The sequence below is a fragment of the Tiliqua scincoides genome, chromosome 3 (assembly GCF_035046505.1).
Source record: "Tiliqua scincoides isolate rTilSci1 chromosome 3, rTilSci1.hap2, whole genome shotgun sequence".
NCBI classification, from domain to species: domain Eukaryota; kingdom Metazoa; phylum Chordata; class Lepidosauria; order Squamata; family Scincidae; genus Tiliqua; species Tiliqua scincoides.
The window spans coordinates 136,784,561-136,799,433 of record NC_089823.1 but is presented as its reverse complement, the minus strand read 5'-3'; the positions used below and the strand labels follow the sequence as shown (position 1 = coordinate 136,799,433).

At 44.2% G+C, this 14,873-nt stretch overlaps 1 protein-coding gene and 2 pseudogenes across 6 annotated transcripts in view; 2 read left to right on the top strand and 1 right to left on the bottom strand.

Moving 5' to 3' along the window:
- The window catches only part of KCNMA1 (potassium calcium-activated channel subfamily M alpha 1), a 619,222-nt gene that overhangs the window by 359,985 nt on the left and 244,364 nt on the right, over nt 1–14,873 (top strand). For all 6 annotated transcript variants that reach the window (XM_066621009.1, XM_066621008.1, XM_066621007.1 and 3 more), the window contains exons 4-5: nt 11,160–11,253; nt 12,273–12,384. In XM_066621009.1, the coding sequence (XP_066477106.1) occupies nt 11,160–11,253; nt 12,273–12,384 (206 nt within the window). The remainder of the gene's footprint in view (nt 1–11,159; nt 11,254–12,272; nt 12,385–14,873) is intronic.
- On the bottom strand, nt 930–1,046 carry LOC136646382 (5S ribosomal RNA; annotated as a pseudogene).
- On the top strand, nt 3,904–4,018 carry LOC136647026 (5S ribosomal RNA; annotated as a pseudogene).

Below are 14,873 nucleotides of genomic sequence, written 5' to 3'. Positions count from 1 at the left end.
TCTATGCAGGGTTACCAGATACAAAGCGGGAAAGTGCTTATACCTTTAACCATTGTATAGAAGTGGGAATTTTGGCAGGTGTATCTTTTTAAACCCTTCCGTGTTGAGTTGCAACAGTTACAGTAGTTAAAGGTATAGGCACTCTGTCCCACTTTGTCTCGGCTAACCCTGTTTCTGTGGAAATCTATGTATTTCTGCTGTTTAACGGAGGGAGTCAAACATTCCACATACAACATGCATATTATTAAAAATTTAAAAATTGTGAGTCCCTTTGAGACAGGAACCATCTTTTCCTTTTATTTTTCTATGTAAATAATAATAATAATGGCAATCAGCCATTCTATGGCAATCATTCACTCTATGAACTTTCAGTTTAAAAGTTCACAGAGTGGCTGATTGCCATTATTATTATTTACATAGAAAAATAAAAGGAAAAGATGGTTCCTGTCTCAAAGGGACTCATAGTCTAAAAAAGACACATCAACACATTAGTGGGGTGTATAGCGATGGTCAGAGGGGGGATGCCATCAGAGGCTGGGCAGACTAGGCACTGGCCAAGGGCCCATACCTATCAGAGGGTTTATCTGACCAAATGGATCCCTGAACGCTGTGGCAGTGCCCTTTATACCTTTGGGGGCTGGTGGGGTATGTGAATAGGTGAACAGTTGCAAGGCACAGCACTTAGCAAGCAGCACCTACTTCTAACCCATCAGAAACTGGGTTTAAATTGAGATGGTAGTTCTTGCTGCCACCACCCAAGGCCAAGGAGAACCAAACAGATGGAAGCTGCTTTGTGAAAAGCTTCCTCCCAGAAAACTGGAAGAGCCCCCAAATCCCTGAGGGGTCCCCCGAAAAGTCAGACAGAAGCAAGTATAATAGCTGAGGAAGACAATGGTTGGCAACCTTCAGTCTCGAAAGACTATGGTATAAGCCTACAGCACCTGGTATTCCTAGGCGGTCTCCCATCCAAGTATTAACCAGGCCTGACCCTGCTTAGCTTCTGAGATCAGACAAGATCAGGTACCTGCAGGGTAAGGGCAACCAGCTTCCTCCCATCTGAACTGCGACCATGCAGGTTTAAATAGTACTTATTTTAATTTTAAAAAAAATATTAAAGGACAAAAACACTAAAACCAAAAGGGGAAAGGTAACAAGGCAAAATAAGACACCTAAAGAAGTGTGGAATGATAGTCCAGGATGATGGGTTAGGTTAGGGAAAAGGCTGGCATGGAGGGTAGAGGGCAAGCTGAAAATAAAACAATACATAATGAGGCTGTCCCTCCCTTTATGTACTCCTGCAGTCCAGGATCTTGGTTCTTACGCTCATCCCTACCTGGGCAGGTGGATGAACCTAATCAGTGCATCCAATGCTTGAACGAGCAACCAGGCCACATGTGCAAGGGAGGATGCATGATCCCACTTTTTATAACCTGTGGGTGCTAACTAGGTTTTATCTGTGAGATTGGATACTGATTAGAGCCACCGGAGCTCTTGACTTTCCTGCTCTTGGAAATCAGACCGTCTTCATGGTCTGATGAACTGGCATAGCTCCAGAGTCTTTATTACCAATCAGTTTGGGGATGAAGAAGAAGGGCAAACAATAACAACAGCAATAAGCAATAACAGCGGCTTGCCCCTTTGCTCAGACAAGCTATGTTTTGGTTGTTTTTGTTTTGTTTTGATCCTAATACCTTGAGGTGCAGGACAAAGCAGGGGCATTTGACACACTGTATTCTTAAGAAGCTAAGAATGGTACCAATCAGTGCATTTGTTTTAGGTGGCTGGAAGACTAGTGTACTTATCACATTTGAGTGTTCCTTATGAATGTCTCTGCTCTCCCCTTTGAAACTCACTTCCTACAGACTTGTCAATGTCTGAGTTTGAGTCTAAACTACAATAATTTGGCTCTTTTGGCTAGTTTTTGAGGGTCAAACTAAGTGTTGCATGTCTGTTACTTAGTCTGTGTGTGTGTTATTAAATGGAAAGACATTATGGAAGACTGCAAGTTCAAGTGGAGGAACAGAAAACACTAGGCGAATCTCAATTAATTTGATGAGATCATGTTCTCCTTTCCTTTACTATCTGGCTCAAGCCTCATTGAGCAACTGGATAGGTGACTGTTTAGGATACACCCATAAATTCATCATTACTCCCATGTTTCAGTTCAGGCTTGGTTACATCACAACCTTCTCTTAAACTATGGTGTTAACACTGATATTACAAGGGGGTGTGTGCTTTGGAGTTTTTAGGCAGCTGTGTGAGCAAAAACCTTTAGAATTTCATTTGCAGTTAATCCTTCCTCTTGATTATATTTGAACTTTCTACCAGTGTATTAGTCTTATGGGCTTTTTTTTTTTTCCTTTTAGCTCTGCATTTACTGTTTATCAGTGCCAGCTCCAGCAGTCATTACAGCTCATGATTCATTTACGTTTTAATGACAAATGGCTTAGTTAGAATTTTGTGTAATTTTGGAAAGCTATAGAGGTTGCTAGCAGTAGAACTGGGAAAGTTCTAGTTAAACCTCCTGCAATTTGCAGGAAGAGAAGGGGGACAAAATCAGGATACTCTTCTTTGGGGCTCTCTATTTCTGCAATTGGATTATATGAAGCCACTTTCCTAGGATATGGTGGATCCTTTAATCATCCTGTATATAACTATATATTTTCAGTCTTACATGAAATGACAGTAGGATGAAGGATTTGGACATATAGGAGAGGTACCTACAGGCCCAAAGATTGTTAGTGTATGATTTTTCCTTTAATGTGTTTATTCCATTCTTTCTCCAAAGAACTCAGGATGGTGTGCATGGTTGTTTTCCCCTTGTAAAAACTTCGTGAGGTAGATTAAACTGAGAGAGAGAGAGAGAGAGAGAGAGAGAGAGAGAGAGAGAGAGAGAGAGCATTACTGGCCTAGGATCACCCAGTGAACTTGGTGGCTGAGTGAGAACTTGAATCCAAGTCTTCCTCATTTTAGTCTATCATGTACACCACCCTGGTCCATTTATTGGTGTGTAATTGACATGATGTGCTCCTAGATTTAAAGGAACATATTTTTTGCTTGTTTGTTTGTTTTCCCTTCAAAGCCAAGACAGCTAACTGGGAGAAATGGTGTGAAGAACATACAGAAAACACTGAAGTCATGCTACAGGCATGCCACTCCTCCCAACATCAGCTCCATCCTCAGCTGTTTGCAGATGGAGAATGAGGGTTTGGGGCACAAAGGAATCAAATTGGGGAAGTGGGGAACAATCCTTAGGCGGAAGGAATCTGACTCCCAGGTGATCAATGAGTCTCCTTTCACGTCCTGGGATATAGCTCTGGGTCTTTGTGGATTTATCTCTGAAAATTATACCCTGTCTTGTCAACTCAAGACAACTCAAAGCAGCTACACTGGGAATCTGATCATTGGGAAGAACAGAGAGGTGGGCTGATGGAGAGCCTCTCTGCTGCCTTGATAAAAACTTCACACAGTATGTTGAAGCTCTTACGTGGCATGGGAGAGGAGGCAATGATCATGGTAGGTGTCTCAACAGCAGCGTTGAAAAATGTAGTTGTGTTGGAAGTCAAATTTAGGTTGGTGGATACTTGTTCTAAAATTTGCTAGACAGTCAGAGCTGTGATGTCCCTGAGATCACCATCTCATAGATACATTGGAAGAAAGGTTTCAACTTTTTATACACTGAGGAACATAGTGGGGTTAGTGCCAGTACTGGGGTTCCTGAGGCAAAGCCTGGCACAGGACTCCCATTTGTTCCCTAGTCTTGCATTGGGTGCTAAAATTGAAATTGGTACTGATGATTCAAAGGTTGGCCTGGCCTGGCCGATCCCCTGATGGTCCTCGGCCAGCTCTCCACCTGAATAACTTCTGACAACATCCCTGAGATCTGCTTGAACTGAAGCAGAAATCTACAAAATACCCTGCACATGCCCGATCTCGTCTGATCTCGGAAGCTAAGCAGGGTCAGGCCTGGTCAGTACTTGGATGGGAGACCGCCTGGGAATACCGGGTGCTGTAGGCTTAGACCATAGTCTTTCGAGACTGAAGGTTGCCAACCAAGAGTTCTGCTTGAACTAAAATGGTTATAGAACTAACCATTTCGAGCAATCAAAATGGAAACTTGAGCCAGCACAGGCCCCCCTGAGCCAGCTCCTAAGTGTCATGATTGTGCTGTAAAGCACATTTGTGCCATCTTGGGAGTCAGCTGGACCAGCGTGGAGGCTGTGTCAACTTGTGAAGGCTGGATCCAGCCCTAGAAGGGGTATATTTGCATCGGCTGAGGCAGGCTGGTGCAGGGGTTGGGTGGCAGGAGGGAAATGGAGGCGGTGGGGGGGGGCAGAACGGGAGGTAGATCATGCCTGGGAGGGGTGGGATTGATTGCAACAGCCTGACTCCCACTCTTGGGCCTTGCAGCCTTACATGGGCTGTCCTGATGTGTGCCAGTAAAATCACTGGCGAAGATCCAAATAGCCCCATGGGTGGCTTGGGCTTTGCTTGGGGAAAAATATCCCCTTACCCTGAGGTGACCTCCAGCCTGCACCTAATCCATGCTGGGTACAGTGCAGGCCGCTCAGCCTGGCTGTTTCAGCACACATTAGGATTGCACTCTAAACCTCTCAGACAATTAGGCCCAAATCCTAACCAACTTTCCAGCACTGACACAGCTGAACTAATGGGGCATGTTGCGTTCGGCAATCATGGAGGCCTCCTCAAAGTAAAGGAATGTTTGTTCCCTCAGAACTGTATTGCCCTTACCTTGCTGCTGTAAAGTTGGTTATAAGGATTGCACCCTTTAAAAAAAATGATATACTTTTAAACTTGGGAAATGCAGACAGGAGTGTTGTTTCACTTGTTTAAATGAGGAGAGTGGCTAGATACAATAAAATTATAATAGTTCATGAGTAGAACAATACAGAAACCAGCAGTTGCAGCAGCAAGATACAAAAACAGCACCAATGCTCATCCAAAAAGCAAAACAGAGTTCCCTTGCAAAGCAGGTGTTAACTAAACCACCTTAGGGCGCAGTTCTAACCAACTTTCCAGCACCGGCCTAGCCGCAATGCAACCCCAAGTTAAGGTAACAAACATGCCTTTACTTTGAGGAGGCCCCCTTGATTGCCTTCCCACTGCAGGACGTAGTGCACACCACATTGGCACAGCTATGTCAGTAATGGAAAGTTGGTTAGGATTGCACCCTTAACCTGCTGTCTACATATGTCAGAAGAGTCTGATAGGCAGATTTCATGGGGTGAGGCGTTCCACAACCTGGGATTCATTGGTAAGAAGGCAGTGTTTTCACCCATCATACCCCGGAACTGGTGGAGGGGCTTGAAGCAGGGCTTTCCCTGACAACTGCAGTGGGTGGGTATGTTCCTAAGGAGGTCACCCTTCAGGCATCCAAGTCCCAATATATTTGGGGCTTGAAAGATGAAAACTTGCACCCTGAATTGGACCCAGAGTTCAGAATCATTTTGTTTTGGATTGATCCTCCCTTCCAAACCCAGAGGCAGTGCACTTTCTGAATACTGGTTGTTGGGGACAAGCAACATGGGAGGGCTAATGAAACATCTTTCTGACCACTGTTAGAAACCAGGTTGCTAAACTAGAAGGAAACTTGGCCTGATTTTTTTTTTCTTTTCCTTTTCTGATGAGTTTTTAAGTTGTGAAGATTATGTTTTAATATTATATCTTTCTGTGAGTTTTGCAAACAATAGACAACGGGATACTATGTTACAGAAATTTACAATTCATGAAGGGATGAATTTGTGGCACAGCCAAGTAGAGCTTGCAGCACTGATGACTGTTGTACCATGTGATTACAGAAAACACACACTGCGTCCATTTCTAATCTTAACAATCTCTGTTTGGTACACGGCTTGTTGTTTGTTGTGTTATCGTCTGGCTGGGTGCAACAACAATCGCATATCAGGTTGCAGCCACACAGTATTTGCCAGAGTGCATTTACCCAATTAGTCTGGGTGATAGCAAACGTGATAGGTTCACTATCCCAGCCCTTCTTGTGAAGTAATGCCTTGAGATAAGAGAGAATGATGATCCATGGCAGCAGTGTCACTTCACCTGCCACGTGATACCTGCAACTATCACTGCATAAACAGAAACACTTGGCTGTTCAGGTTGTTCATCTTGCTCATCGCACAGACCGTGTCGCACCTCCTCCAACGTCATTTCACTGATTTCCTCTCCGCATTCAGATTCAGCACACACTCTACACCAGCGGTTTTCAACCGCTGTGACGCGGCACATTGGTGTGCCGCGAGGCTGCCTCAGGTGTGCCGCAGGATCAGAGGAGGCAGGCAGCAGCTGCATGCCTGCATGCGGGAGAAGCGGCTGCTTTGAGCCTCCCACGGCAGGCAGCACAAGCAAGGGAGCAGCCAGGGAAGGGGCTGGTCGTGGCTGCTTTGCATCCCACGCAGCAGCAGTAGAGTCCTCTTGGAGCTTGCTCCTGCTACTGAGCAGGACTCAGGCTGCAACCTGATCCTCACTTTCCTGGGAGTAAGCCCTGTTGGCTACTGTGGGGCTTAATTCTGAGTAGACATGCATAGGGTTGGGCACGAAGGAGGTTGTTGCCTGCCTGCATGCTGATTGGCCAACAAGAGAAGCCTGGAGGAGCCAGGAGGTGGGAGCTGCAGAATGAGTGAGAAGAGGGAGCCAGAAGCAGGTACATAGTGAGCGAGTCTGCTGAGGCTCCCAACCTAAGGTTTCAGGGTCCCTGAAAGTCCCTTTTTCTTGCCAGTCTGCCTGCAACTCCCCAAAGTGACCCTCCCTGCACTTTGGGGCTTTTATAGGAAGGGCGCTGGGCCACAATCCTATCTACACTTTCCTGGGAGTAAGCCCCATTGACTATAATGGGGCTTACTTCTGAGCAGGCATGCATAGGATTGGGCTGTGGGAGTGTTATCCCATCCACACCTTCCTGGGAGTAAGCCCCATTGACTATAATGGGGCTTACTTCTGAGCAGGCATGCATAGGATTGGGCTTTTGGTTGCACTCTTTTTTCTCAAATACACAAGCAGGCAATTGGCACTTCTCTCTCCTCTTCTCTCCCACCCCACCCCCTTCCCCAGGAATATTTCCCCCCCCAAAAAAAATCTCACAATCACAGTTAGCAACTCTCTTACTGTCCCTCCCCTTACTTGTCAGTACCTTCCAAAGATACAGAATCACTGCCTCACATTCTCTCTCTCTCTCTCTCTCTCTCTCCCCCACCCCCAGTTTAATCCTGCACTTGTTTCAATCATGTCTTCTCACTGCCCCTCACCCACATTCTCCACTATGTGTTCAACCTGCCCTGTCTTTGTGAACACTTTCTGGCACTTTTTATAAGAATTGAACATAGAATTTTTCCTCCTTTTCAGAAACCACATATACTTCCCTCTCCATGCTTCTTGTCAATTTTTTTTTGTCATGTAATGATTTCATTGTATTAATTTTATTAATTTAACTGTAATGTAGTAATTTAATGTAAGTAAAAAACTGGGAGTGTGCCTTGACACTTTTAGTGCCTTGTCAGTGTGCCGCGAGCTGAAAAAGGTTGAAAATGGCTGCTCTACACCCTCATCCTCAAAGCACTCTGTGACTATGTCCCTCCCTCTCTCTCATCTCTCACAGCCTAGTACAGTCCTGCCCGTGACCTTCATTCTTTCATTTCCACCACCCACAACTATCCAAGTGCCTTTTCCTACCTCATCCTTGCTGCTCCTTTTGCTGGGAACAGCCTCCCTCAACACCTGCTGGGTGCTCCCTTGTGCACAACCTTCAAACCCTGTCTGAAAATTCATCTTCTCCTGAAGGCCTTTGGCATCACAGCTTCATCCTTGTTCCACTTGTTAAATGTAACTGAAACAAGCACACACACTTCCTTTGTTTGCCCCCTACCTTCATCTCTCTTCCCACCCCCTGCCATTTTCTCCCTCTAGATTGTAAACCCCCGGCGCAAAGACCTGTCTTTTTACTCTGTATAGTAAAGTGCTATGTACTCCGATGGTGCTATATAAATAATAGTCTGGGGATTTGACTGCTTTTACTTCTGCTGCGCTTGGGTTCTTCAGAAGATGGTTCCATCCAACCAACATGTGGTGGCTGATTGCAGTGATCAGATGAAACCTACAACCAGGCTGACGGGTTTGACCCTAAAGTGAAATGTAGCTCCTATTCCACTGACACTTGGACTATACCATTTTACACTGTTGATGAGAATTGCAAATCTGAATCATCTCCCATATTAACCACTTCCTTCACACTCAGAAATTAGTGTGTTAGGAAGAAGGCTGACCTGTAGCACTTCTCCCTGTTGGTTGGTTTGTGTGTAGGAATTTCTTTGTTTAATATGCAGGAGTATTCAAATATGCGTGTCTCTCACATACAGCCTGAAATGGTACAGCTTAGTAGGAGCTGCGTCACATGACCTCCTGATGATCTGTTTCAGCATGAAGGGCTGCTTTATACATAGCAGAACATTAGGAAACCGGTGCGACTCGTGCCTTTTGCTTTTTCCATTTCTGCTATAATATCAAAGTGGGAAGTTTGGACATTTCACCCCCTTGTCCAGTCTGCGAGCTCCATGCGACCCTGGAAGATCTGCTGCCCACAGGTGAAATGCACAAGTTCCACTTTGCTGGCTGCAACAGAAGCAGGGAAAACAGAAACCCAAGTTGCGCACATTTCCGATTTGCTCACTATTCTGTTTTGCATAAAAATCAGCATTTATTTTAGGTTGGTTTGCTACCAGCACAGCGTGAGATGCTAATGCCCAAACCACACTCTCCATTCTTTTCTCTACTTTTTGTAATTCTTTCCTCCCTGTATAGAAGTAGCCTGTCAATAATTTGACACGTCATTTGCAAACCGGTGGGAGGGCGTCTTCCTTGCAAAAGAACATTGAGTACTGTACAGTTTTGGGCAGGGTCGAGTCTTAGAATCTGAGTTCCTTACCCTTCAGGGAACTGTTTGCAACAATGAAGCGCCAAAGGATAAGAAAGGGCATGCTGTTATCTGCCTTGTCTGAGCTGTGATGTTTACAAGTAAATCGGAACCTGGCTGCATGTGAAATGCCCCTGGTAGTCCAGCTCATTTCCCTTTCTGCCTTCAGTTAGATTTCTGACATTCATCATACACAGAATCTTGCTTGTTTAGCAGTCTGGCCTCATATTTGCCAAAGTGCAGCTATACTAACTGGTATAATAGTGATTTATTTGTACAAATAAAGCCATGGATTTTTTCCTCCTGTTTTTTGCTATACCGTGTTTCCCCGATAATAAGACACTGTCTTATTATTTTTTTTGGACAGAAAAACACCAGAAGGCTTATTTTCAGGGGAGGGCTTATTTTAATGAACATTGACAGCAATTTTAATAAACAGGTAAATGTGAACAAATCATGCCCCCTGAGTTCTTCTTTTATCCTCCATCATGCCCCCTGAGTGCTTATTTTATCCTCCATCATGCCCCCTGAGTTCTTCTTTTATCCTCCATCATGCCCCCTGAGTTCTTCTTTTATCCTCCATCATGCCCCCTGAGTGCTTTTTTTATCCTCCATCATGCCTCCTGAGTTCTTCTTTTATCCTCCATCATGCCCCCTCACTCCCGCTTACATACCGGGTTTTTATGTTGTCCTGCCTCAGCTCTCCTCCGCGGCACTGCTCTCAATGGCGCCAGCAAGCAAATCACTGGGGAAGAACAGGATGACGCGCTCACTGCTGCAGCTCTGATTGGATGCAGCTCGGAGCGCGGCGTGCGTTTCACCCGGGGGGGGGGGACGGTGCATACAGAGGGTACCGTAATGTAGCGTGTAGCGCAGGGGATCACCTTCACTGCAGTAGCAATCTCAATAGGGCTTATTTTCGGGGGAGGGCTTATTTTAGAGGAATCTTACACAGTAAGGGGAGGGCTTATTTTCGGGATAGGTCTTATTATCGGGGAAACACGGTAGCATTTTATTTTCCTCCTGGTATTAAATAACCTCTAAGCCTGAGGAAGTATCTTTCCTGACCTCTACACGGTTATGCTGACCAAATAATAATTTGCTACACATATCATGGTGTGCTGCTTAAGTTGGGAGCTGCAGTCTGCAGTATTCCAAGCCATCTTGTAGGAATATCACAGATAAATCTCAAAATCTGTTTTCTTAAATTAGCTATGAGCTGGTATATTGAAGAATACTACAGTACCAGTTTGTATAGAGGATGCTATGGAGTTGGACATGCCCCACTCTGTAAACAAAGCTAGAATCTGCCTGAGAGATAGAGAGAAGTTTATTCGCCTGCATGTGAAAATTAACCCTTAAGGTACTGCTTCTAATCCTTTTAAAAGAATTGTCGTCTTGCATTCAGTATAAAAATGAAGCTCTTTTTTTCTACTCAGTTCATTTACTGCACATATAAAGGAGCTAGCTAAACTCCTCCAGGTTGCTAATGTGATATGTATCCACAAGCAACAATTTCCGTCTTAACCAGCAGGGGGAGTGTGAAATATGAAAACGTGTCATTAACTTGGTAACTTTTCAGAAGGACCTCCTGCAATAATTGTTGGTTGCTTGTTTTTATATGTTGTTCCATTCAAAAGACATTTGTTTATAATAAAAAAAAATTGTATGTAGTAGATTTAGGGTTGCCAGCAGACAAGAAAACTGACTGGTATGCTCTTGCGCCTTTAATGGCAACCGTTAGCAAGTGAAGCTTTTCACAGCATGGAGAAGAGCATTGTCACCTGCAGATGAACCTGCAGTAGGGAACACACAGGCAGAGGCTACTAAGTAGGTTGGCAACCCTATTTAGGCAGTTAAACTGTCATACCTCTAAGTATTTTGTAGAAAGAAGCCAGTCCTTTAAGGGTTAATGTGGGATTAAGGAATCCTGAGAAATTCTCCTGCTTGTCGTACCTTAAAAATATGTGCATGTTTCTGTTTCAGCTGTTAACTGAACAGGTGAACAGTAAGAATGACTGACAAAACCAAAAGTTTGTTTAAAAAAATAATGCCTGCTTGCTTTTGATAGAATGGGAGGGCCAAAAGCAAATCTTTGTTTCTTGAATTCAATCCATTATCTGATCAAAATGAAAACAGTGGGCAGCAGACTCTGTTCTTATGTCTTGTATACAGATTTTGTTCCCTTGAGTTTACTCGTATCTTTTCTTTTCTCAAATAGCCCAATAGAATCTTGCCAGAATTTCTACAAAGATTTCACGTTACAGATTGACATGGCTTTCAACGTGTTCTTCCTGCTCTACTTTGGCTTGCGTGTAAGTACCTACCTCTATGTTGTCTGGTTTGTGGGAAGCGTGTGGTGTTGGTGTGCCTTTCCCAAAAGAACCCTTTGGGCTTTCTAGGAACAAGAGAGAGAGCAGCATCCTGAGGTGGTAAACAAACAAACAAATTCCTGTGGTTATACAAGAGCTTACTGAAGCCATTCCACCTGCCAACATGGTTTGAAAACACATTGTTATTCTCACCTAACCAAGATTCGTACAGAAACATACTACAAATTCAGAGAGAAGAAACCAACCAAAAACTCAACAAGAGAGTGAAAGCTTAGCAAAATAAAAAGATCTTCAGCACCCAGCAGGGGGCATTCTTAGTTCTATTGGGGGAGTATTCCAGAGTTGTGGGACCACCATGGAGAAGGCCCTCCCCTTTGTTGCCACCAACCTTGCTTCTGATAGTGGTGGCACATTCAAGAGGGCCTCTCCAGATGACCTTAGGGACAGGCCATCTCATATAGGTGCCCTTCAAATGCTTTCACCCCAAGCCATAAAAGGTTTTAAAGGTCATCATCAGAACCTTGAATCTGGTTTATCTGCATTCAGTTGTCATGGCTTCCCCCACAGAGTCTTGAAAATGGTAGTTTGGGGAGGTGCTGAGAGTTCTGTAATGGAGATTCCTATTAACTTGCCTCCTTTACAAAATTTCTCACAGGTGAGGAAATGACTATTAAAGCAGTTTAAGTTGGGGGTATTGATATGCCCTCAACTTCCCCCCCCCCCTTTCCCCTGTCCTTCTGAAAACCTTGTAGTGAATTCTTCTCAGAAAAGGGGGTTGATGATCTGTTTTGTGTTATAAATACTGGTATTTAGGGTGTTCTCTGACTATGTTGATCAGAGGCCACCAAGTGATGTCTTGGTGATTATTTCCAAGGCAGGGAAAAAAATTATCTATTGTATGTTTCCTGAAGAAGAATGCTGTCTCCTCCCTTCTCCTCACCTCTGCAAATAACAAAGCAAAAACAGCCTCTACATCCCCCCCCCCTTTTGTCTCTTTCCAGTTCATAGCAGCCAATGACAAGCTGTGGTTCTGGCTGGAAGTAAACTCAGTGGTAGATTTCTTCACAGTCCCTCCAGTGTTCGTTTCAGTATATTTAAACAGAAGTTGGCTGGGTAAGTAAATAACATTTCCCTTTGTAACTGCTAGTGTCCAAAGACTGAAGCCAGGCACAGTTTGGCAGAGCAACCTCTTGGCCTGTGGTACCCGCATACTGAGATTAAAAATGCAGGTGCTTGGGACTGCGGCAAAGGAATGGGTGACTGCATCCATCCAAGGATATTCTCTTCTTGAAGCATGAGTAGTTGTCTTGCTAAGTGAGGCTTGGGGCATGGAGTTAATATTTACATGGCAATAAACTCAAACTCTGGTATTAGGCTATCATGGTATCCTTTTCAGGCAGCCTCTGGTGAATGCACCATGTCCCAACCACAGAAGTGAGCTGATGTGGCTTGTGTCAGAGGTGGATGGTGGTGGGGTGAGTGGAAAGCAGATTTGGGGTGCTCTTTACCCTAAATCTGCTGCCACCTCCTTCTAGTCTGCCATTGACATAAGTCACATTGATCTACTTCTGATTTTATGTAAGGGACCACATAACAAAAAGAGCTCCTCTGATGGATCATGGTAAGGGGCATTTTTTAAGCATGCTTGGCAGTGGCAGACTCAGCGTGGTGTGGCGCTGGACAGCATCCCCCTTGTGCCACACCTGCACAAAGCTCTTGTTTTACATTAATGGATTTCTTCCCCAAATTTGAAACCTCTGATCAAGCGTAAAAGAATTCCAGGACTACTCAGTTTATTAAGGGCAAAGTACATATTCCACACAAATACTTCTAACAAAGCCCAAACTGTTCTCTGCAAAGAGAAGCATCGGGGGTGGGGGGTGGGGGGGGGTTGTGCTATTTTGAACAAAGAATAAGAGGGATGCTTAATGCATATGTCCTGACACATCTTTGTGACGGTAAGCATGCATCTGGAACGTCACAGAAAATGCAGCTTTGGGGAGAGATTTAGGGCCCAATCCTATCCAGCTTTTCAGTGCCAGTGCAGCAGTGCCAATGGGGTATGCACTGCATCCTGTGGTGGAGGCAGTCATGGAGGCTTCCTCAGAGTAAGGGAATATTTGTTCCCTTAACTCGGGGCTGAATTGCAGCTGTATTGGCACTGGAATCTTGGATAGGATTGGGTCCTTAGAGTAGGAAAATGTCACGAGGGGATGCTTTTTCCAGTTATGGCATCTTGCCTGGTTGCCTTTAAGAGGGGTTTGGACAAATTTCTGGAGGAGAAGTTCATTATGGGTTACAAGTCATAGTAGGTATGTGCAAGCTCTTGGTTTTAGAGGTAGGGTGCCTCTGATTGCCAGATGCAGGGGAGGGCAAGAGGACACAGGTTGTGTCTGTTGTCTTGTGTGCTCTCTGGGGCATTTGGTGGGCCACTGTGAGATACAGGAAGCTGGACTAGATGGGCCTTTGGCCTGATCCAGCGGGGCTCTTCTTATGTTCTTTAAAAAACAAGACTGCTAGGACCTTGTAGCCTATAGTTCTTGATTGCCCTCATCGGGAGAAAGGTGGGATAGAAATTCTATAAACAAATAAATTACAACATCCATTTACATATTTGGCTTTTAAAGACTGTGGTAGAAAGCCATGGTTTGGAGGGCCCTGTGACATTTTCTTGAATCATATTGTGTATACACACAGTCTGTTCTGGTTATGGGTCCAAGACCTGATTCTGATTCCAATTATCTCTGAACATGCCCAGAGTATTTCCCTTGTACAGTATTAATAGGAACAGGGCAAAGGAATATTCTTACTCAGTTGAAATGAGTGAATTTGCTACCTGTTGTGAGTCCCACCTCTGCATATGAGCACCTCCTGCATTTTCTCCCCAGCATGTTCCTCCACATCCAGCGTAGTCAGCACAACCTGAACAAATGCCTCCTGAATCATTTTTGCTTCAGGATTTCTTATTCCATTGTTTCTATTCTGATCATTAAATGTATGCTGAGGCTCTTCTGCATAAAGGCTAATCCAGGCTGGTTGTATTGCTTTTTCTGAGCACCCTGGTGATCCTTCATCTCAGAAATGACTGGGCCCATTCATGTCATCACTAGAATTGTATCAAGTGCTTTTAGATAATTCTGTGGGTCAGGCCCTGGAACTCTGCAGAACAAGTTTTATATTTTTCAAAAATCTCTTAGACATGTGTGTTCACATTCTGTACAAAAATGCCACCTTACGACTAATGCTACTAGTCTTTATTTTTGTTTTTGCAAAGCTATTTTATAGGTGAAATGTTGTGTTTTGTACTTAATAGCTGGTAGAATTGCTTAACCCCACTCCCACCCCACTATTTTTCCTTAACAGCAACAGGGCAAGTGCTGAACTTTACCAGGTGAAGCTTTTCTCGATCACTGCCTCTCTGCTTCACTAAAAATTTGAGCTGTTAAAGGTGCATTAATGGGGTTTACAGAAAAGATGCAACCCTGCTTGATGGGCACATTTATAATTTTTACCAGCTGAAGTACATTTTATATATATATATAAAATTGAATAGTGACAGTGACATATGAGAATAATTATTAGCATCATAACTTTAATAATTT